This window comes from Lagenorhynchus albirostris, chromosome 8 (genome assembly GCF_949774975.1).
Source record: "Lagenorhynchus albirostris chromosome 8, mLagAlb1.1, whole genome shotgun sequence".
NCBI classification, from domain to species: Eukaryota; Metazoa; Chordata; class Mammalia; order Artiodactyla; family Delphinidae; genus Lagenorhynchus; species Lagenorhynchus albirostris.
In genome coordinates, this window is record NC_083102.1 from 22,141,946 (window position 1) to 22,167,044 (window position 25,099).

The window sequence follows — 25,099 nt, forward strand, 5'->3', positions numbered from 1 at the left end:
CCCCTTATGGAAAGTCATCCCTTCTACACCGAAATGAAATGCCATCTTTATTGTGTACTAAATTGACATGTTCTAGAGTAGAATTAATAAAATCCCAATATCCAGGTCTAATCACCTTGGACACAAAATCTATTGCTCTTTAAGAAGGCACACAATTAAGACACATCACACAATCTTAAATGCGAAAGCTTGCAAATAAAGTAACATATAACATTTTTGCTTAATAAGCCTATCACAAGATGTAGCCACCTCTAGATGTGCTATCAAACATTTGTGATAAAGCCATTGTAAAAAAAAAATTAAAACCTTTATTGCTAAAAGTATTAACTAGTTATATATATCATACAGCCTAAATGATAAATTCAGTTTAACTTAACTGGTCCCTTCTTTCCAAATATAAAGCCCAGCATTACCTCTACCTGAGAAGACAGGTCTTCTATTGTACACCTGGAAGCCTGGACAGGAAAGCTGGGGAAGACTGGGCCAGCTGGTTCCTATCCCTGACTGGTACGTAGACCGTTTTACTACTCCCAGAGTCCAAGCTGCTCAGGCAAAGGCCATCCATCCACAGCAGCACACAATATTCTTGGTTATGTAAGCATCTCCTGCCACAGAGACTCCATACACTGTATGAGATTCATATATAAAGATCTGGCTTCTTAGGGCAGAGTCATCTTAAGTCTAAGTTGGCAGCAGTAAAAGAAACTTGCTTTGACAGACTTTGGTGTTACCATGAGTTAGTTTCAAGTGCTGAGCAAAGCATACTGGAGACAGCTGTCACTACATATCAGCCTGGGCTTCTGGGCTCTGTTCAGTCCCACTGTTTATTTATTGATTCCTGTACCATTACCACACCGTTTTAATTACGAAAGCTCTGAAGTATCTATCAACATCTAGTAGGACAAATTCCCCTTTGTTACTCTTTTACAAAAACTTCTTAGCTATTTTCCCCTATTTACTCTTGCATTAGGTTTTAGAATCAGTTTGTTAAAATCTGTAAGAGGCCCCTTGGGCAGACACCATCTTATCCAGGTGATCAAAGTTAACATCACCAGTAAAGGGACAAATCAACATCATGTGCAGTGAAATGAACACAGCATTACTTCCGTAGTATTCCAGCCAAAAATGTATAAGTTGAACGTAAACATGAAAAAACACAAGACAAACCCAAACTAAAAGAAATTCTACAATATGACTAAGTCCCTACTGTTCAAAAATATTAAGGCTAAAGATACATGAGAACTGAATGCAACACATGATTCTGGGACTTTATTTTACTATAAAGGACATTATTGGAATAATTGGCAAAATCTGAAATGAGGTCTGTAAATCTGATGATAATGTTAATTTAATCCATTATTTATAGTGTTAATAGTGTTAATTTCCCAATTTTGGTACTTGCTCTGCAGTTACATAAGAGAATATCTGTTTTCCAGGAACAAACACCAAAATATTTAGGGGTAAAGGAGCATAGTGTCTGCAGCTTAATCTCAAGTGGTTCAAACAGAAAAACAATATGTATATGCATATGTATTACAGATAGCGAGGGGAGAAAGGGAAGAGGACAGGAGAGAGAGAGGGAGCAGGATAAAGCAAATGTGATCAAATGTTAACATCTGGGGGACCTGGGTGAATACAGGACAATTTTTTTACCATTCTTGTAACTTCTCTGTAAGTCTGAAATTATGTCAGACTAAAATTTAAAACTAAATTTTAAGCACGTCCCTTGAGGATTTTACTTGAGATGACCCATGAAGAAATATAGTCTCTAGCCATTTATCCTCATCTTTTTGATATCATCAGTATAGTTTCATTGTTTTCTTCTTGTTTTTTATTCCTAAGTACCTCATAATTTTCTATATAATTGTGAATAGATATCTCTTTTATTTTTTAATTTCTTGTTGTTAATATACAGGAAAGTAATTTATCTTTGCAAGTTTAAATTTTATCCAGCCAATTTTCTAAACTCTAATATTAGTTATCATTAGTTAATTATCTTGAATTTTACATCAGACAATCATATCATCCTGTTATTAAAGACAACTTTCAGTTATTTCTTTCCAATATATGTACCTTTTAATTTTTTCTTCATTGTATTGGCTGAAACCTCCAGAACAAGGTTGAATAGTGGAGATGATAATGGGCATTTTTGTCTTGTTTTTTACATTTTTAATGACGATACTGGTAATGTTTCACTATTATACATGATATTTGCTATTGGTTTCTTGTAGATAGTCTATCAGTAAAATAAAATTTCTTTCATTTCTGGATGCAAATTTTTTTCTTAACCAGGAATGGTTTAAAATAAAGTCTTTATTAAAATGTATGTATAGAAAAGTACATATATCATAAGAGTATAGCTTGATGCATTTTAATAAAATGAACACACTGAGTATCAAATTTTATTAAATGCTTTTGATAACGGAAAAATCAAACTGTTTCTTTTAACCTTTTAAAGTACTAAATACATTCCACAGATAAACCCAATTTGATCTTTATTTTTATTTAGATTTATCCCTGCCATCATATATATATATATATATTTTTAACCATTCTTTCTTATGATTTCATTTTCCCACTTTTCTAATTTTACTGAAATAATCAAGCTTTCTTTTTTCCTTTCCTTTTTCCCTAGGGAGATCTACATAGTATTACCCCTAATATTTTTTAAAAACCCATAAATTGGTATTTCTCTAACAACAGAGTAAACCACGTCTGGAAAGAACTTTGGCTATTAACAGTGGTTACTTCTGGATAAGGGAATAAGGTGAGGAGTAAAGATGCGAAATGGGACCTTGCTTTTTTAATTTAACCTCTTTCATTGTGAAATACAACACATGTATAGGAACATAATTATAAATGTATAGTTTAACAAATTATCAGAAAAGTAACATGTTGTCATCATCCAGGTCAAAACATAGAATACTGCCAGCACACAGATGCCCTCTTACCTGCCCCTTTTGATCACAACCCTCTCCAACCCACCTCCTTCACTTCCAGAGGAAACCTATTTCCTCATTTTTATGGCAATCATAAAACCTGCTTTCTTTTAATAGCTTTATTATACCTAAGTATGCATCCCTAAACAATATTGTTTATTTGGGCCTAGTTTTGAAGTGTATTTGTATAGAATGGTATAGTATGTTTCCTTTATGGGATCTTTCATTCAAAATCATGTTTCTGAGATTCATCCACATTGCTGGGGTTAGAGGTAGTCTGTTCATTTCCATTGCCAAATAGTATTTCTTTGTATGAATATATACCACAATTTATCCAGTCTATGTTGCGTGAATGGACATTTGGGTTGTTTAGATCGGTGGCTCTTAATGCTGCTATAAACATTTTTGTACATGTTTTCAGGTGTACAGGGGCCCATATTTGTTGGCTATAAATGTAGAAATGGAATTCCTGAGTCATAATGTATGGAAATCTTTATCTTTACCAGATAAAGGCCAAACTGGTTACAAAATATTTAGTATTAGTATCATCATTCTTTTTAGTTTAGCAATTCCTGTGAGTTTGTAGACCTAGCTCACTGTGGTTTTAACATGCATCTATCTCATTACTAGTGAGGTTGAGCACATTCTCACGCTTGTTGGCCAACTGGATTGATCCTTTTGGGAAGTGGCTGCTCAAGCCTTTTATACATTCTTGTACTGAGATGTCTTTTTCTTATTGATTTATACAAATTTGTTATATATGCTTGAGATAAGGACATTCATTTTTCACCCTATATATTTCCATATTATTTGAATTTTAATAAGCATATATTACACCTAGAAATTCTAAAATGAAAAATTATAAGATCTTTAGCAGAGTTTTACTTTCTTCCTATCCCCAGTTTGTTTAAATCATCTAAAATGTTAGTTACAGAATGTTTTATATATATATATATATACATACACATACATACACATATACTAGATTTACATTATTCTTCTATATATTTAGAAAACTTTTCTTATCAATTATACCAGGCTTCACAGTCCCTGTATTTAGACACAACTCTTAAGTTTTTCTGCTTTTTTTATACACTACTGCTTCTTATGCCCAAACCTTCCTCTTTCTTGGATTTGTTTTTCATTTTACTGGGAACACCTCTTCAAGTAATTTTCTCAAAAAGGGTGTGTTCATAAACTTTCAGAGTTCTTATTTATTTTGACCTCCATTTAGACATTTAAATATTAGTGAGGCTGGGTACAGTTCTGTGTTCAAAATAATTTTCCCTCAGAACACTGAAGGCACTTATCTTCTAGCAAACTATGTTGCAGGTGAGAAATCTCAGTCTTGAGTCTTTCTATGTAGCCTGTTTTCTATCTCTGGAATCATAAGTAGTTCAGTAATGTACAGATAGATGCTTTTTGCTTTTATATTTTTCTAGCTTGTTCCTTGGTGGGCCCTTTATACTTGAAAACTCGAGAGTCTTTCTTCAGCATAGGGAAATATTCTTTATTTCTTTATTTTCTCTTTTCCACTGTCTTTCCTTATGTAACATTATAAAATGGATACTGGATCACTTAGATCTATCCTCAAAGTATAATTTTCCTCATGTACTTTCTCTTTTTGTCCTCTTGCTTTACAGTCTGTAAATTTCCTCTACTTTATTTTTGTAAAAATTGGTCTTAAGCCTGTGTATTATTTAATCCTCCAACTGCATCTTTATTTCAGCAAGTTTCAATATGGAACTAATTCCTTAACCATTCCTTTTTTTTGCATGGCAGTTGTCTTTTTATTTGTGGACCCAATTCTCTCTTGACTCTGAGGAAACCTGCTGTGATCAGAACAAGTTTAGTTTCCCTAAAATGTCTGGTAAGCCTTGATCACTGATTCATATTAATAAGTGAAGGACTACATTGATTAGTATTCTAAGAGATAATGAATTTCCTCCACAGTTGTATTACTCTGTCTCCAAACCTCCAAATGGGAGATGTGTTTGATTATGGGTGTCTTCAGGTAAGTGGTACATTCACAGACAGGTTTCTCTTTAGAAGTGGAGAAAAAGCAGTTTTTCTAAAATAAGGAAGGCTGCATTTTGCTAGCATGGTCGTTTAATGTACATCAGTCCTTGGTGGAGTTTGCTTTCTTCTCCTCCCCCTATTCCACCCTCCTCATCCAATCTATTGTGGAGGTCCATTACCTAAAGCTCTGCTTTGTGCGCACACTCTTTCCAATCCCAGTCCATGAAAGCACTGCCTGTTCAACCCTCCCCTAAACAAATCCCCTACTTTGCTTGAAGAACTGTTCTTAGAGCTTTATCTTAGAACTAATGCCATTGCCAGGGAGGGAGGGAGAAAAGTAGGAGAAATAACAGTTCTGAAGGCAGTCCCTTAATTACTTGCCCTGCTGTTCCATCTTACCCCTACCTGCTCCCTCCTCCTACACTTGCTGATTCTAGGCTTGAGTTTCAGGAAAGGAGCTCTTTAGGAAATTATCTGATTTCCAGCGTGCAGCAGGAGTACCTATTTGGGGTTGCATTTTATTCTGTTCTGGTTTCTCAATCACTAGAATTCCAACTGCTTTCTGTTACCCTGAAATTCCTCAAATTTGCTGGTATTATAACAATAGCAAGAATGACAGCAGCTAACATTAAGTCAACGTTGGCTAAACAGACTGTCAGTATAAATATTTGTTATCCTGGTCTTTAGCTAGTTGACAAGCTAGAGTTAAGGCAATTAATTTGGCTTGTTACGCTGACTTTGTTTCTGATAAATAAAAGTTTTCAATTATGGAAAAAAAAACATTGGCTAAATGTAAAAACTCTTCTTAGTGCTTTGCACATATTACCTCTCTTGATACAACAAACTTAGGAGGTTGATACTATTATCATCATCCTAATTTTACAGATGAGGAAACTGAGGCAAAAAAAAAAAAGAATAAGCAACTTGTCTAAAGTCACACAGTTGGTAAATGGCAGAGCCTGGATTCAGACATAGGTAATCTGGCTTCAAAGCCTCCCTTTTCTGTTTTTCAATATAGTTATGATTCATTCTTTTTTGTAGGTCTGCTTTGTCATTTTCAGTAATAAGTGAGAAGTATGGGAGGGTAAATGGGTGTAATCGGTCTATCATTTTGTAATGAAAACACACTGTTTTCACTACACTGATACTGTTTTCACACCACTTATAATGGGTAGCAACATCTTTTAGAGAATATGCAGGATCTAGTGAAGGAATCTAGCGACAGAAAATGAGCCCTATGAAACTGTTTAATCAGAATCAAAAGAGATAATGTGTAGTAGGAGTCCCAAAACGAAAGGCTTGAAAAAGTGGCAATATCAAAAGTATAGATAAGTTGTTTTAAAAATCTAAGGAAACACTAAGTAGCATTTTCATATTCTCAGCAACTTATTAGTTTACTGTCACCACCACCAGAGAGAAGTTGAGAATGTACTAAAATTTTAGTCCCATCCTATTCCCTGACAGCAGCCTTACAAATAATTCAGTTCAACTCAAATACATATGATATACCTACTACATGCACTGAGCTACAAACTGGAGATAAAGAAATGAAAGGCACTGTCCCACTGTCCCTGCCCTTACAGAGCTTACAGTCTATGGCAGGCAGGAACAAGTAAACAAATGACTATAATTCAGTGTGGTAAGTGTTATGATACAGGCAGATACACAGAGGGTGCAATCAAAACAAAGAGACAAGCCTTCCAAGGAGGTTTCTCTAGAAATAACTCATAGACTGAGTGTTCAAGGATATGCTATTATTGGCTTGGGGAGATTAAACTGAATTTATCATCTTTTCTCTCAATCTGCTCTTCCAGCCATCTATATAATACCTGGTAAAGAGAAAATGGTCCACACAGAAAGCTGGAAGCTTTCTTGACTTTTCCCTCCTCCTCTTGAATTGGTCATCAAGTCTCATCTAATTCCACTTCCTTATATTTCAAATCAATTAGCTACTCTCTATTCCTACTAAATATAACTACCTTAGTTGCAGCCTCTTATCATTTCTCACCTTGATAACTCTAATAACCCTAACTGGTCTTCCAATTAAATCTCTTCATTAATTAAATAAACTGATCCTGAAAACTCCCCTTGGGTGGTGCTCCACTTGATATGGGCCCTCTCCAGCTTCTTCTTTCGACACTCTTTCCCACTCTGCCAAACTTCCTACAGTTCTCTGAAAGACCGTGCTCTGTTTTGCCTAACTGCCTTTATTTAAGCTGTTTGGTCCTTGTTTTGGTCCTTGTTTGAGATGTTCCAACCTTCCCCTGTTAACACATACTCAGACTACTCAATACATCTCTTCTGAGAAGTCATCCTGATGGCTACTTATCTTCCCCTGTCCTTCCCACATGCTGAGTCAGGTACCTCTTCTGTGTGCTCCCATATCACACTAACTCATCAGGACACTTATCACAAAGAATTACACTCAAATTATTCTGTAATTGTTTCTTTACTTGATTCTCTATAATCTAGATGATTGAACTAGCACAAAGCCTGTTACACAGGAGGCAATCAAAAAATACTGAAAGAATGAAAGCATGAACAAACGAACGAACGAGGTTAGTTAAGTCTGTGAAATCTGATGAGATAACCAAAGGAGATAATGGAGAGGACAGAACGTTGGAGCAATACCCATCTCTAGTGAGTAGGAAGAAAGAAGCCAGTAAAGGAAACAGAATGAACAATCAAAGAGGCAGGAAGAAAACATCTCAGATTGTACAGCAAAGTATAACCCAAAAGAAGAGAAAACGTTAAGAAGGTACAGGTGGTCAACAGATCAAACACTACAAACAGGTCAAAGAAGGTGAGGACTAAGACAAGGCCACTGATTTAAAAGCGGTCACTGGTGATCTTGCTGTTGCTAATGCTGAGTTTACTCCCGCCTCACTCTTCTCAGCACTGTCAGAGACCATCTTCCTCAGAAATTTTTTGAGGCAATTTAGGGCTTACGAAAATAACCAAAGATATGAAACTTACCTGTGCTAATCTCTTTTTTCCATGATTAAAATATTGAAAAACAGAGAATATAAAGAAAATAAAATCCCACCATCCAGATATAATGTTATTTCACTATTTCCTTTGTTTTTTATGTTTATATTTGTATAAAACTGATATTATATTGAATTTTACATCCTAATTAAACAATTTCTTAATTATACTTAAATTTAGTCAGCCCCCAAGTTAGCCTTCTCATTGTAAATCAAAAAATTAGTATTCTAATTTTTAAATAGAAAAAAGAAAAATTTTATCAAATTAGATGTACTGCTTGGCTACGTGTGCACAATGGTTTTTTTGGTCACATAACACTAAAATTACCTATTAGTTTCTATCAATAAAATTATTTATGCTAAAAGGTAGCATAGCAGGAATTCCATGGCGGTCCAGTGGTTAGTACTTGGTCTCTTCACTTCCATGGCCCGGGTTCAATCCCTGGTCCGGGAACTAAGATCCCACAAGCCACACGGCGCGGCCAAATGATAAAATAAAACAAAATAAAAGGTAGCATAGCACCCTAAGTATGTTATCTTGACCCATTTAGGCTAGATTTTTTTTTTTTTCATGATCTGGACCTTGGCCACTAAAAATAGGTTAGGCACTAGATATAGAAACATCTTTAGCTGCTGCAGGTCTTTTTTCTAGTCTTTTTGTTTTTTTTTTAAATAATCTCTTCAGTCAAAATTAGATACACTGGGGGCCTTCCCTGGTGGCGCAGTGGTTGAGAGTCCGCCTGCCGATGCAGGGGACATGGGTTCGTGCCCCGGTCCGGGAGGATCCTACATGCCGTGAAGCGGCTGGGCCCGTGAGCCATTGCCCCTGAGCCTGCGCATCCGGAGCCTGTGCTCCGCAACGGGAGAGGCCACAACAGTGAGAGGCCCGCGTACCGCAAAAAAAAAAAAAAAAAAAAAAAAATTAGATACACTGGCTTATAAATAATAAGGTCTAAACTATAACAATAAAAACGCTTGTCTGACAATTTATTATATCTAGAAAAACAGTATGAACCAGAGTTTTCAACCTTCTTCTGAGATTTTCTTTTTTCAGTAGGGAGTATGTTTTACTAGAAGAAGTAAAAAATAGAAAGAATGAAACATTTCTAAAAGTAAGAATTACTAGGTCAAAGGATGTGAACATTTTCAAGGCTTTTGATACATATTGCCAAATTAAATCCAGAAAGGCTGTGTCAAATTTACACTTCCTTCAATATATGAGCTTCATTTCCCCATACCCTTGCAACACTGAGTATTCTTATTTTTAGTCTTGCCAATCTAATAGGTAAAAATGATAACCTTATTATTTTAATTATGTTTATAACAATAGTGAAAATAAACATTTGTTCATATTTATTGAGCTTTCTTTTTTACAAATTGATTATTCATGTTCTTTTACCTATTTTTCTAGTGGGTATTTGCTTTTAAACTATTGATTTATAAGAGCTCTTTATATATTCATGATATTAACCATTTGTTACAAATATTTCCCCCTTTTATCTTTTTATTTATGGTTTCTGACATAAGAGGTTTTTAGTTTTATAGTCACATAAATTTTATTTCTTTCTTAAAATCATATTTAGAAAATTATTTCCCATACCCCATATTTTATAAATTATTCAAAGTTCTTTTTAATATGTTTACAGTGGAATAATACTGACATCAATGAGATGATTTATTTCTACGACCTAATACACATTAAGTGATTCTAACTTCCTAAAACTTATAATTACAATTCCAACAGTGGTCACTATGAAACACAGGTTTAAAATTAAATTCTAGATTTTCTTTCATCCAATTTTAGCTGTTTAGACAATTTTTTAAAACCAGAGTTTTGAGTTTAGAAAATTCATTCAAAGTTCCCTTTAACCCATACGAAGCACAGTTCTCTTGCTAGTTATCACCCACCTCTCAAAAACCTGTTAGGGATCCTTATGATGGGACAGGACTGAATGAAGCGCCTCCTAACTGGGTCCCATCGTATTTTCTTCTTACCTGTTACCACAATTATCAGCAATAAGTCAGACACATACAACACATGGCAAATAATACATAGTAACTGTAGTTATAAAGACAGAAAAACAGGAAACAAAACAATACTTGAATACAGAAAGAAGTGATGTAAAGTAGCATTTAACCCTGTTTCAGAAGTCAAAACAAAATTTAATTAATACATAAGAAGTGATGAAGGTTTTCAACTCATCCCCAAAAGAATAAGAACAATTGTGTGCACCATTTTTCAGAATTCTGGTTCAACAGACATGCATTCAATAATCACCAATGCCATCTTGTGGCAAAAATTCACCAGGAGCTTTATAAACAGATTAGAAACGATGACATTTTTACAAGTCAGTGAATGTTAAAAAGAGAGCTCTGACTAAAATTATTTTGGCATAACGTAGGCTCCTGTTCTCTTCCAGGGTTGGTATTCTTTTATCAGTTATATGGTTAAGAGGATAAAGCAATGGGCACCATTCTTTAAATATGAAATAAGCTGATCTTGCTATAATTAAAATTGTGTGGTAGCAACCAAATAAAACAAACATTTAATATCGTGACACTTCCACCGTGGGGGGAGAAAAAAAAGGAAATTCCTCTGCCTTCACAGGAAGCAAATTAACTGCACATTAACCCCAATTAAAACTTGTTTTCTTATAACATAGAAGAAAAGTGCAAAGCATAGTAGAAGTGTTAAATGGAATAATTTTGTCTCTTCCCAAAGGTTTGATAGCTCCCAAAGACAGCTCTTACAAGCAATAAAAACAATTAACACTGGTATAGAATTTAAAGTTTAAAACAGCTTCTACAAGTGTTATATCATTTGATCCTCACAACAATCCTGTATGGATTCAATAGTCATTTCATTAAGCACCTGCTATGCCTTGAGCCCTGCTAGGCTCCACGGTAGCCAAAGGAGGCTATGACTCCTAGCCTCAAGAACTCATGTGAGGAAGGCAGATGCCTAAACTAATAATTACATTACAGTGAAGTAATTGCTATAACAGGGGCTATAAAAACACTTTGAGGAAGATATTATCATCTTAATTTTACAAGTAAGGAAGCTAAAAAAAAATTAAGTGACTTAATGCCAAAGCCAGGAGTCAAGCCTGGGCAGTTTGACTCTAACACCTGCCTTCTTTCTACTATACCACACTTAACCTGTCTCAAATTCCTTGGAAAGCATATAGTTTTTGGTTTTGGCAATTGGAAATATCTGAGATGTTCATCAGCAAGGTCTGGTCTGTTTACTAGAGCACTTGTACATAGAGATACATAAATTCAGTGTAATGAAATAGCATTACCTGCACATGTATACTTAATATTGTGGTGGAGACAGACTCATGAGCAAGGGAAAGAATTATTTTGCAAAAGAGTTGCAAACAGGTTTATCTATTAATCCTCCAAGTCTTTTAAATCAGTAGTTCCCAAATGCTGGTCTACAGACCACTGGTGGGCTAAGGTGAAGATTCACCAGTCCAACACAAAATGAGAAAAATATGGACAAGGCAATGAGTTTTTAAAAATGCTAAAATGTTCCATTTAAAAGTCTGTCCTTTTTTCAGAAATTAGAAACTTTTTATTAAATATTCTTTTATTTTAAGAGATGAAGAAGATAGAAAATGGTACTTGATTTTGTTTTTTAATATTCTTTCTCGGAAAAATAAAAAACTTGCAAGCCTATATGTATCCCCAAAATATACATATATTTAAATTTATAGGTTTATGACATCCAAAGACTGGAGAAGCACAGCTTTAAATCAATACAATATTTGTTGATCACTCATAAGTCCAACATTGTCAATCACACTATCAAAGGATACATAAGATGTATAAGAAACTTTCCTTGCCCTCAAGAAGTTTATATTCTAATTAGGGAGACAAGACAAACACATAAAACAATTAGATAGCAATACAAGACAGAATATAACAAGTGATTAGCTTAAAATTTGACATTTTTATGTATCAAAAGCATTAAAATGTACATACCCTTTGACCCAGCTATTCCACTTCTAGGAATTTATTCCTAAAGAAATAATCATAGATGCATGGAAAGATGTATGGACAAAGATACACACTATGATATTATTTATAATGGTAAAAAATTAGAAACACTTTCAGTGTCCAATGATAGGGAGATGGTTAAGTATGCTAAATAAACATATTTAAATATATTCATATTCTATGTACCACTAAAAAAAGTACATACAAGAATATTTACTAACATGAGAAAACATTCACAATATATTGCAAATGAAAGGTGCAAGGTACAAAATAGTAGCAGTGCATGATACCATATCAACAAAGAAAAAAGTATATATTCATGAAAAATACAGGCAGGATATACATCAAATTTTAATTGTGGTTATCTTTGGGCAGTTATTATGAGTGATTTTGGTTTTTTCTCCTTAGTGCTGGTGTTTATTTTCCAAGCTTTCTCATTGAGTAGGCATTACTTTTGGACTGGAAAAAAAAAACAATACCATATTACTTTAATTTTTTTTTGAAGCTATGATAAGAAAATACTATAAAGAAACATACCAAAGTATTAACAGTGGTTATGATTCAGGTTGAGGATTATCACCCCTTTTATATTATCCAAAAATTCTAAGACATATTGTTTTATAATGGAAAAATATAAAACAAATTTAGATAACAGTGAGGGAGTAATACTGAAAATTATTGAACCAAAGTTGTAATCAAAAATCCTTTTTGATGTTTTCTCAGAGCTCTGTCAGACATCTTTGGCCTGCTTTTCTCTCAGCAACCAACATAAGTCTGTCACAGGCACAGGCTAATGTTGACTCTACAGAGGTTATTCACCCAAAGTAGGCACTAAGTTCAGAATCCATATTTTCTTCCTTCAGCCAAAGAGCAGAAAACAAGAGAAACCAGCAACATAGCATACATATGCCTCTCCAATTTCATGTAAATATATTCCTGAAAACTATATTTGTTCTTGAAGCTTTAATTTTTATATATTTGAATGCCAATGTTCATTTGTGATTGCTTATACTCTTCAAAACAAAAACCATAATTTTTTCAATCATTTCATCAATATTTTATTTTTTGCTAGCTTTTCAATTTTTCCTTTTTATTTCACTATAAATATGACATAGTCATTGACAGTCAAGATGGTAGGCTGAGCACACTGCAAGCAAGCTCCCCTCTCCCCAAAGCCCCACAAGTAACACAAAAGCCATTTAAAAAAAAAAAAACACCTAGGGCTTCCCTGGTGGCGCAGTGGTTGAGAGTCCGCCTGCCGATGCAGGGGACGCGGGTTCGTGCCCCGGTTCAGGAAGATCCTACATGCCGCGGAGCGGCTGGTCCCGTGAGCCATGGCCGCTGAGCCTGCACGTCCAGAGCCTGTGCTCCGCAAGGGGACAGTCCACAACAGTGAGAGGCCCGTGTACCGCAAAAAAAAAAAACCCAAAAAAAACCCCAAAAAAACTATAATCAAAAGAAAGCAAGAAATGGTCTTAGTCAATCACTGAAAGATGTAAGGCTGACAGAATCAGCTTAAAGAAGGAAACCACAGTGCTATACACCCAGAGTAGAGGGCTACTGCAAGTGCTCTGAACAGCCCTCAGAGTAAACTAAGCCCAGAGGTGGAAGACAGCAGAAAGAACTGAAATAATTTATAGAATTTACAGCATAACTGGTTAGGGAGTGGCATGGAAGTTACAAAGCAGGTCAACCTCTCCCACCATTTACCATTTTGGTTCAAGCATTATAGAATAGAGGTACATAATTTGCTCCTAGATGGGAACAGTGGCATCAAACAAGAAAGGTGTCACTCCCCAGGTAGGAACAATGAGTATAAACCCTTGGATCAGAAAGACAGGACAGAGCCCTGGGTGGATATTAAATCCCAGGAAAAAGAGGGGACAGACACTAAAGAAGTCTGGCAATTGGTACGCTCTATCTCATTGCACATTCCATCTCTACCCACAGTCAGTGGAGACCTGCTGCAATAAACATATGTAACATTCACAGGAAGGCTAACAAGGGCTCTCAAATAAAGGTGAATGAGCACAAAACCAAGACCCAAACATGAAAAAGTTATTAATGTGACAAGCAGAACTCGTACCCAAAGAAAGAGAGTTGACAAATTAAATAGAATAAAACCTTAGACTAGGTACAATTACTGCCCTGAGATATGCAAGATGATAATACATTTATTTTAAAAGAAATAAATTGGAACTCTTAGAAGTTAAATTTTGATCATTTAAATAAAAAAACTAATTAAGGACTGAAAAAAATAAAGAACAAATTAAATTAGTAATCTAAAAAATGGAGCCAAGAAATGCACCAGAATATGGTATAGAAGGAAAAAGAGGTGGGAAGCATTTTAAGAAGTTAAGATATAAAAGGGGATTGAGCAACTACTATCAAAATGCCACCTGCCTTTTTTGTAGAAACGGACAAGCTAATCTGAAACTTCATACAGAAACACAAGGAAACCAGAAAACCAAAACAATCTTGAAAAAGAACTAAATTGGAAGACTCACATTTCCTGGTGTCAAAACTTACTAAAAAGATATAGTATTCAAAACTGTAGTCCTGACATAAGGATAGACATGTATATTAATGGGACAGAAATTGAAGGGTCTACAAGTAAACCCATGTATCTATGGTCAATTGATTTTTTTTAACATCTTTATTGGAGTATAATTGCTTTACAATGGTGTGTTAGCTTCTGCTTTAAAACAAAGTGAATCAGCTATACATATACATATACCCCATAGAATAGACTTATGGTCAATTGATTTTTGACAAGGGTGACAAGATTACTCAACGGGGAAAGCATAGTCTTCAACAGATGGCCCTGGGACAACTAGATATACTTTAAAACCTAGAATTCTGTATCTACTCAAACTCTCAGTCAATTGTGGGAGTGAAATTAAGAATTTTTTTTTTTGGCTGTGCTACATGGCTTGCAGGATCTTAGTTCCCCGACCAGGGATCAAATCTGTGCCCCCTGCAGTGGAAGTGCACAGTCCTAATCAGTGGACGGCCAGGGAATTCCCAAGACATTTTTGAATGTACAAGGACACAAAATTTTTGCTTCCCTCAGAGTTCTAGTGAACGAATTACTCAAAGATATACACCTGGAATTTAAAAAAATAATCCAAGAATAATAATCAAGGTATAAGAAAAGAGTAAGCAGAGAAATCAGTAAAGTAAGTTTAAATAAGTGCTGACTGGAAAACAAAACAAAACACAAAAGCTTACTAACATTCAAAACCGTAATCTCAGTGATACCGACAGGAGTAATTATGAGGGTAAGAACAAGGGCTGGAGAAGGGAAACCAGGTGAATGGTAAAGTCCTTGTCTTGTTCAGAAGAAAGATCCAGAAAGTGATTAATACAGATACTGATAGAAAATATAAATTTAAGTATTATGTAAAAAATTTAAGATGGCTTCACTCCAAACATTTAAAGAAGACACAAATTCTTTCAGAGAATAGAGAAACTCATTTATGAAACTAGTAGAACCCTGATAGCAAAGTCTGATAAAGACATTAAAGATCATTACAGGTCAACATCCTTTATAAACACAGGCACAGAAATTCTAAACAAAATATTATCAAATCAAAGTTACATAAAAAGAATAATACATCATGGCCAAGTGAAATTTGTTCCAAAATTGTGAGGCTGTTATAACGTTCAAAAATCAGTATAATTCACCACAAAAACAGAATAAAGAGAAAAACTATGCAATCATCTCAATAAATGCAGAAAAAGCATTTGATAAAATTCAACACCAACACCAAGCCAACTGGGGGAAAAAAGAAATTTATGCTTACACAAAACCTTGTACGTAAATGTTCATAGAGGGACTTCCCTGGTGGCGCAGTGGTTAAGAATCCGCCTGCCAATGCAGGGGACACAGGTTCGAGCCCTGGTCCAGGAAGATCCCACATGCTGCAGAGCACCTAAGCCCGTGCGCCACAACTACTGAGCCCGCGCTCTACAGCCCGTGCTCCACAACAAGAGAAGCCACAGCAATGAGAAGCCTACGCACCGCAACGAAGAGTAGCCCCCGCTCACCGCAACTAGAGAAAGACCACGCGCAGCAACGAAGACACAACACACCCAAAAATAAATTAATTTTTTTAAAAAGATAAATAAATAAATAAATGTTCATAGAAAGTTCATTCATAATAGCCAAAACCTGGCAACAACCTTCCAATGAATCAGAATGGGTAAATGAACTGTGGTTCATCCATACCATGGCAGACTACTCAGTTACCAATGAACTAACAGTTGATGGGGGCAATAACTTGAATGGCTCTCAAGGGAATTATGCTGAATAAAGAAAGCCAATGTCAAAAGGTTACATGATTCCACTTATATAACATTATTGAAATCACAAAATTATAGAGACGGAGAACAGATTAGTGGTTCCCAGGGGCTTGCCAGGGGGAGGTGGCTATGCCTAAACAAGGGCACATGAGGGGCCCTTGTAAATGGGTCTGTTCCATATCTTGTCTAGGTGGCCATGCAAATCTATACATGTGATAAAATTACACAGAACTCAATACAAACACATGCACAGACACACACACAAATTAATGCACGTAAAACTAATGAAATCTGAGTAAAGTAAGTTGATGGTATCAATGTCAATTTCCTGATTGTGTTACTGTGCAGTAGTAACAAGATATCATCTGGGAAACTGGATGAAGGGTGTATGAATCTCTCTGTATTATTTCTTACAATTGCATTATAAATCTACAATACCTCAAAGTAAAAAGTATGAAAAATTAAATAAATAAAAACCAAAATGCAGAGGAAAAAAACCTGACTATGTTGATATGGGGCAGATTGCATTCAAAATGATATATCTGAAACAATTATGAATATTTTAACAATTAGAACTATTGATAGAGAACATGATCTAAGAATTCTGGTTTAGGTGATATGGTCCTACTGCATTATACAATTCAGTATCTATAAAGAATTTCAAAAGAGAAGCAAATTAACACTGTATTCAGAATCACTGCACAGTTGTACAGACTGCTTACTGCACGAGAGCTCCATGCCAAGTGGCTAAATTGGGACTAAAATCCAGCCTGCACTTTGCTGCCCAATGTACTCACAGAACTATGTCTACATGCACCATGGCACACTTTGCGCTGGCAGTGACCAACTTGTTAAGTGAATGACTTTCTTTTAAACATAAGAGAAATAACATTTATTGAGTATCTATTCCTAGCACTTATATACACTCATTTTTAAATTTCTGCCTTTGCCTTTCAAAATAAGATCTGAACCCATATCTGAGTTCTTCTGTGCTGCTCGGGTATAGAGTATTCCTCAGGAGGCTTCGGTTCTGTCTCAAATCCTTTTTGAAACAAAGTGGTGTATAAATTAATACAAACCAAAATATGAATTACAGTACAATATTGTACTGTTATGGCTTAATTAGTCATGGCATTATATATATGTATGTTTATGTGTGTGAAAACAGCTGCATTCCTTAATAAAAATACTGTTCCAAGAACTCATTTAAATCCTCACCACAACTCTTAGATAAAATTATGATCCCCAATTTACAGATGAGAAAACTAAGACATAGAGAGATTAAGTAATTTGACCAAGGTCACTTCGCTAAGTAAGCAAGTAAAAACTCTGGGATTCAAACCCATGCAGTTTGGTTCCAAATCACTCTTAACCACTCACAATAATGCTCATAGTCACAATTCAATTTGGCACCTGAAAAAGTATGTCTGACAGAGGCACTTGATAAATACTTATTAAATGAATGAATGAATGAATACTATGGCAGTAATTCTCAACCAAAGGTACAATCTCCCAACTCCCTAAAGAAGTTGCTCTCCTCTCCCAGGATTCTGGTATTATTCTCCATTATACAGTCATTCCTTGGTATCCACTGGGGATTGGTTCCAGGACCCCCGAGGATACCAAAATCCTAGGATGCTCAAGTCCCTTCTTCTATAACATAGCTAAGTGTTTCCACACAACCTACTCGCACATTCTCCAGTATACTTTAAATCCTCTCTAGATTACTTATAATACCTAATACAATGTAAATGCTATGTAAGTAGTTGTAAATACAATGTAAATGATCTGTAAATAGCTGCTGGAGTGCAGCAAATTCAATTTTTGCTATTTGGAACTTTTATTTTCCCCAAATATTTTTGATCCGAGGTTGGCTGAATCCATGAATACGGAACCCGCGGATACAAAGAGCCAACGGTATCATTATACTGCCACTTAATTAAGAATAAAAACCTGGGACTTCCCTGGTGGCACAGTGGATAGGACTCCACGCTCCCAAATCAGGGGCCCCGGGTTCGATCCCTAGTCAGGGAACTAGATCCCACATGCATGCCACAACTAAGAGTTTGCATGCTACAACTAAGGAGCCTGTGTGCTACGACTAAGGAGCTGGCAAGCTGCAGCTAAGGAGCTGACAAGCCTCAACTAAGGAGCCCATGTGCCACAACTAAGGAGCCCGTAAGCCACAACTAAGACCTGGTGCAACCAAATAAATATTTTTTAAAAAAGGAATAAAAACCATAGTAAGTCATAGCCTATCACAGACTTCTTTCCTCCTATAAAAATGAAGTAATCACAGCACACTGAGAGACATCTTCAAACCTTAAGATATTCTTTGTCATTTTGGTTTATATCATTAGTTATTAAAGTATGACTTTACTGAAAAAACAGCCTTGTAGGGTGAGTAGTTTTGTCTTTGGGGGAGGGAGAGAGCACAGGAGGAGTTGTATCAGGCTCAAACTGTTCCAAAAGGCAGATGTGATACTGAAACCACTGTTCATAAATGACTGAATTCTAAGTTATACTATCCTTCCTTAGAAATAGTAAAAACGAAAGAGGCTAAAAATTTTACAGATTAAAAATTAATCAAAAAGTATTATAATTCATAAACCTATGTTAGATTAAAATATTAAATCGGGACTAACAAACAAAAATTCTAGGAATACTCCTGACTTAAAATAGCGCCATCACATTCCTAATGTTTATGAATGGCTGCCAAGACTTTGAAATAAAGTTTTAAATAAAAACCCCACCCTTTGGGACCAGTTTCATCTTTTGATAGGAAGAATTAACTATAAGCACACCACAAACTATATGTATACTAGATGGTCTCTAAAGCTCTAAAAATTCTACAATTTTCAGTGGAATCAAAAATGCTCTAAGAATCTTAGAACTTACCCAGTGCAATGGTTCCTGAGATGCTGACTAGACGGCTCGTTGCAAGCTTATTAAAAAATATAAAAATAAAAACAAAAACAAAAAAAGCAGATTACCAGGTCCATCCCAGGTCTGGTATATTAACTTTGGTAGGGAATCGGGTTCTATTGAGACTAATAAGAATTATTGGCTCTCTTCCCAGAAAAATGCACATATATGCTCACAATTTTACATACGATATAATCCTCTGAAGACTATTCACAGACTTGTGAATTGAGGGACTCCAAGTTAAAAAATTAAAAGAATTTAACCCAGAATGTTACAATTGTTTTCAAAGGGTAGTTAAATGGAAGAAGGAATAAACTTATTCCATATTCTAGCAGAAGACACAACTGGGAGAAACTCATAAAGTTGCAGCTGAATTTAAGGCAACAATTAGAGCCAACAAATAATCTGACAGCTCTCTCCACAAATAGGCAGCCCATTAATTTAAGAGGTCAAAATAAGTAGACCTCTTTAAAATAGAGGTTAAAAAGATTAGAGGTATTGTGGAAAGGATTCCCACACTGGGTAGAAGATAAGGCAAGATGACTTCCAATGTCTTTTTCAATTTTATGATTCTAAGGAATTTTAGAAGAGGGGAAAAGGGAAAAATAAAAAGTCAATCTTAAAACTTTTTTTTTACTCCTTATAGGTTGTTTTCCACATTTAAGATTAAAAGAAAAAGTCTGCATTTGCGCTCTATGTTACCTGTGTCGATGTGCCTGTCTTCTTTATTTTTTAACTGAAGTATAGTTGATTCACAATGTTGTGTTAATGTGTGCCTGTCTTGAAATGTAAACCACAGCCAAAGGATCTGTTTTTCTTAATTCAATATTGCCTCCTTCCTTTTTATCTCAAGCAGAACTTCATTAACAAGCAAACAAAAAAAGCCTATAGAATATATCCTACAACCCTAGAAAATAACCCAATCAGTTTCTTTACTAACAACTATGTATTTGAATCTTAATTATACTGAAATAAAAATTTATAGTAATAATTCACTCAAAGAGCCAGACTACATTATTTGATCTTTTCTTGTTCCTGGATTTCTTGTACTCTATAACTTGAGTTTCCAGAGAATAACCCCTCTCCCCAAAAACATCCCTGAGAGACAGAAAAAAAAAAAGACTATATACTGGGTGAGTATAGATGTAGGAGATTAAATATGAAAAATAGATTTTTAAATCAATACATTTTGGCAAAGCCTACTGATCTAAAATTTTGCAACCTCCCTCCTTTAAGGAGCACCAAAGATGGGTAGCTCTTTAGAGGTACAGAGTCCACGCTCTTTCTGCAAGTGAAACTGAGAAACTAGAGAGAAGGAAATCCACAAATTCTAATAGTTAAATGAATGTATTCAGAAATGTCATTTATTACTTTTACTATGCATTCTGTTCCTTAAGACTAGAAAAGTGATCCGTTTTGAAAGTGAAGACACAGCTGTTACTATATGAACTCACTTTCCCTTCTCTCAGGTAGCCATTTTCTGTTGGCAATTGCAGTGTTTTCCTAAAAAAATACCTAGACTTGACCAAAGGCAATGAGAACTTGTGTTGGACTAAATCTGGCAAAAAGCAACAAAACATTCACTAAATAACAAAATTTTAATACCAGATATTTTTAAGAACTGTTTTTAAAAGTCCAATATTTAGAAACAAGCTATCCTGAGAAACTGATAATAATCCTGTTATGTAAAAAGCAGAGGAGCCAATAAGAACATCTTAAATGCAAAACAAAAGATGCCAGATATGAATACAGCCAAAGTACACATGATTTCTAGTAAGACATTTGCATGAAGCATTATATTCAGAAATAACAGCTATTCTTTTTTTTTTTTTTTTTGTGGTACACGGGCCTCTCACTGTTGTGGCCTCTCCCATTGCGGAGCACAGGCTCCAGACGCACAGGCTCAGCAGCCATGGCTCAAGGGCCTAGCTGCTCCGCGGCATGTGGGATCTTCCCAGACCAGGGCACAAACCCATGTCCCCTGTATTGGCAGGCGGACTCTCAACCACTGCGCCACCAGGGAAGCCCCTGGAAATAACAACTATTCTTTACTCAGAAACAAAAATATCAAAAGATAACATTTCACAAGAACATTTACATTGAAGCATTTTTTCTATAAGTGCACAGATCAGTTTTGGACTTAAAATCATAATTGAAAAGATTTTGATGTAGCTTTAAGAAGTTATTTCTCTCCCTGAATGGTTTTCTCAGTGTTTTCTTTTTATATGCACGTTATTAAAGCTAAATACATTACCTCTTTCTAAGGTACACAGTTCACATTATAAAATTCATATTCCTGCATCAAGTTTGTGTGTTTGTGTGTGTTTTAAGGAATTTATTTTATGTGACACCCAGATATTTGCGGTTGGCTTTGGTTTGATCAATTACACATCTGATTCAAATTAACTGAGTTGACAGTTTGCTGATGAAACCATATAGCAAGAACTACTGTGGGTAAAAAGGGAAACAACTTTTTCAAAAAGTACCTTTCAACTCCAATGACTATCTACCTCATTTTTTTTTTGGCTTAATTACTTCTAATTTCACTATCTAGTCTTATAGACAAACTCAATGATCACACTTTAGATAAAGCTTGGAGCAAGTTCACTGACAGTATAGCATATATAAAAAGGAAGAGTATTAGATCGAGCTGAATTCTAAATGCAACAGGAAGCCACTAAGGATTCTGATCTTGGAAGCAATAATAGTTATGCTTTGGGGAGATTAATCTTGTTTCCGTATATAGAATGAAATAGGAAGACTGAGAATGATAAAAACATTACAGGTTTCCCCTGTTATTCTAAAGTAGAGTGTTCCTAATGAAACATTTCCTAAGTCGAAATGGTGTAATGCACAGAAGCAATTACCTTAATTACCTTTGTGCTAACCGATGCACAAAATAAACCCTGAAAAAGCACAGATGCTCGCAAACACAGTGCAAAGCTATACGGCTCGATGCTGAGACGATGAGTACAGTTCCCAGGGAAGGAGCTTGGCAAGGCCACTCATGCTGCTTGGGGTGCACCCTGCCTCTATAACAGCTAGCTGCAAAACAAATGCTGAACCAAGTTTTGCTTTTCACCTTTTTTTTATAAAAGTGAAAACCCTCTTCAGATTTCTTTCAGTTAGTGAAAACAGATACTCTCTTAAAAATGAAGTGGCGTGGGCTTCCCTGGTGGTGCAGTGGTTGAGAGTCCACCTGCCGATGCAGGGGACGTGGGTTCGTGCCCCGGTTCGGGAAGATCCCACATGCGGCGGAGCGGCTGGGCCTGTGAGCCATGGCCACTGAGCCTGTGCTCCGCAACGGGAGAGGCCACAACAGTGAGAAGCCCGCGTACCAACAAAAAAAAAAAAAGAAAGAAAGAAATGAAGTGGCATAAAGCAAACTTTGTAAAAGCAGGGGATACCTGTATTAATATAGTCCTATTTGAGGCACTGAAGGCCTGAACTACAGCAGAACTGGGAAAGACAGGCAACAGAGACGAGGATGGCACAGTGGTTAAAAGCATGGACTTTGGAACCATCTTGCTGTATCCAAATCCTGTATCCAAATCCTGGCTCTGTCCCTTGCTAGCTATATGGCCTTGGACAATGTCTTATCCTCTGGGTCTCAGCTTCTTTCTCTATGAAAAGGGGACGATAACATTACCTACTCCTCATTAGGTTATGAATAAATGTTTATAAAAGTGCTTAGCTAAGAATATTATTTGGGGATAAAGCACAAGGACTTAAAGACTAGCTGGATGGGAAAGCTGAGTAACATAAAGAGATAAACTATAAGTGTGAGTTTTTTAATTCTGTAACTTAAAGAAAATTTTAAAAACACAGATACTATGGGCTTCCCCAGTGGCGCAATGGTTGAGAGTCCGCCTGCCAATGCAGGGGACACGGGTTCATGCCCCGGTCCGGGAAGATCCCACATGCTGCAGAGCGGCTAGGCCCGTGAGCGATGGCCACTGAGCCTGCGCGTCTGGAGCCTGTGCTCCGCAACGAGAGAGGCCACAACAGTGAGAAGCCCATGTACCGCAAAAAAAAAAAACAAAAAAACCAGAAAACACAGATACTAAAGGGTAAGTTGGCAATATTTATCACTATGCATTGCACAATGCTTTTAAAGAGTAAAAGACCAGAGACAATTTAAATATCTATCAATTGTGTGGCTGGCACCTTGCTGTACACCTGAAACTAACACATCATTGTGAATCAACTATACACCAATAAATTTTTTTTTTTAATTTGTGTGGCTGGTAAATTAGTGTACATCCATACAATGCAATACTTTCAGCCATTAAGAAGAATCAGATCAATCTAAATGCGCTAATATAGAACAGTCCCCAGAATATATTTTCAGTAAAAAGAAAAAAAAGAGGAAAAAAGGGCAGGTGCAGAAAGAATACTTTATGTTCTACTCTAATTCGTTTAAAAATAAAGTTAACATACACCTATATGCATGTATATGCGAATTCTAATTCTGGCAAGATACACCAGAAACTAACAGATGATACCTCTGGGGAGAGACTAGAGAATCAAGGATCTAGGGAGAAAAGAGATTTTTGTCTCCCTTGTATACTATTTGATTTTATCATGTGTATGCAGTGTTTTTTAGTTTAAAAAATATTAATGAAAAAACAATGACAGGCAGGGAAGGTTGAGTTCAATAGTAAGAAATCATATTTACATATTTAAGTGAACATAATTTTATGTGTTCTACAAGTTTGCCCAGTATAGATTCTGGTAACAGTCTAATGATCTGGGGGTTCAAAGACACTAAAGGCTTTTTTTAAAAAAGATGGTCTTAAAAATAGCTCAGGGAGAATAAACAAAATGAACCTTAAAAAGTATACAGGCTGGGGCTTCCCTGGTGGCGCAGTGGTTGAGAGTCTGCCTGCCGATGCAGGGGACACGGGTTCGTGCCCCGGTCCGGGAGGATCCCACATGCCGCAGAGCGGCTGGGCCCGTGAGCCATGGCCGCTGGGCCTGCGCGTCCGGAACCTGTGCTCCGCAACGGTAGAGGCCGCAACAGTGAGAGGCCCACGTACCGCAAAAAAAAAAAAAAAAAAAAAAAAAAGTATACAGGCTATTAAAAACTAGGCTGCATTTCAAAATTCTAAATTTTTATGTCAGTTTGTGATTTGAAATTCTGAATATGGTTTCCCATGTTACATATAGTTAGTAAGTCTCTAGGCCACCCCACAAAAGCCTACTATACCGACAATGATAACTACAGTACTGCAGTAATAGCAGTACAGAGTCCACCATTTTAAAATCTTATTTTACTCAAGTTCTCAGGCACATCTGACAAGGTGAGCTCTCCCTCCTTGGAACAATTTCTTCTCTTGGCCTTTGTGAAACCAAGCATCCCTGCTTTTCCTCCTATTTTACTGACCTTCCTCACTTGCTTCTCCTTTCCTTCTCACCTTCAAGAGTTATAGTCTTCTGCCGCTATTTCTATTTAATCTTTCTTGGTGATCTCACCTAATTCAGTGACTTTAAATACCATCTGTATGCTAAGAATTCCAAACTTTATATCCTGAGCCTCCACCTCTCCCTTGAGTTTGATTTATATATGAAGACTGCCTCCCTATGTCCTCTACTTGGAGGTCAAACAGGCATCTCAAGCTTAACACAGCCAAAACAGAACTCTCGATTGACCCCTCACAATCCTGCTTCTCTCAGTCTGCTCCATCACATTTAATGACACCATCATCCATCAAGTTGCTCAAGACAAAAACTTCGGAGTCATCCTGATTCCTCTCTTTCCTTCATATTTCACAGTAAATCCTGTTAATGCTACTTTCAAAATATATCTCATACTCAGTGACTTCTCACCACCTATACCACTGTACCCTACTCCAAACCACCATCATCTTTTTAGGAGGCTACTGCAATACTTTTCTAAATGGCCTTGATGCTTCACTTTTA

The 25,099-nt window shown here is 36.1% G+C and overlaps 1 protein-coding gene across 2 annotated transcripts in view; it reads right to left on the reverse strand.

The window, feature by feature from the left end:
- Nucleotides 1–25,099, reverse strand: part of KLHDC10 (kelch domain containing 10) — a 60,438-nt gene that overhangs the window by 22,360 nt on the left and 12,979 nt on the right. For both annotated transcript variants that reach the window (XM_060156687.1, XM_060156686.1), the window contains exon 2: nucleotides 9,854–9,940. In XM_060156687.1, coding sequence (XP_060012670.1) covers nucleotides 9,854–9,940 — 87 coding nt within the window. The remainder of the gene's footprint in view (nucleotides 1–9,853; nucleotides 9,941–25,099) is intronic.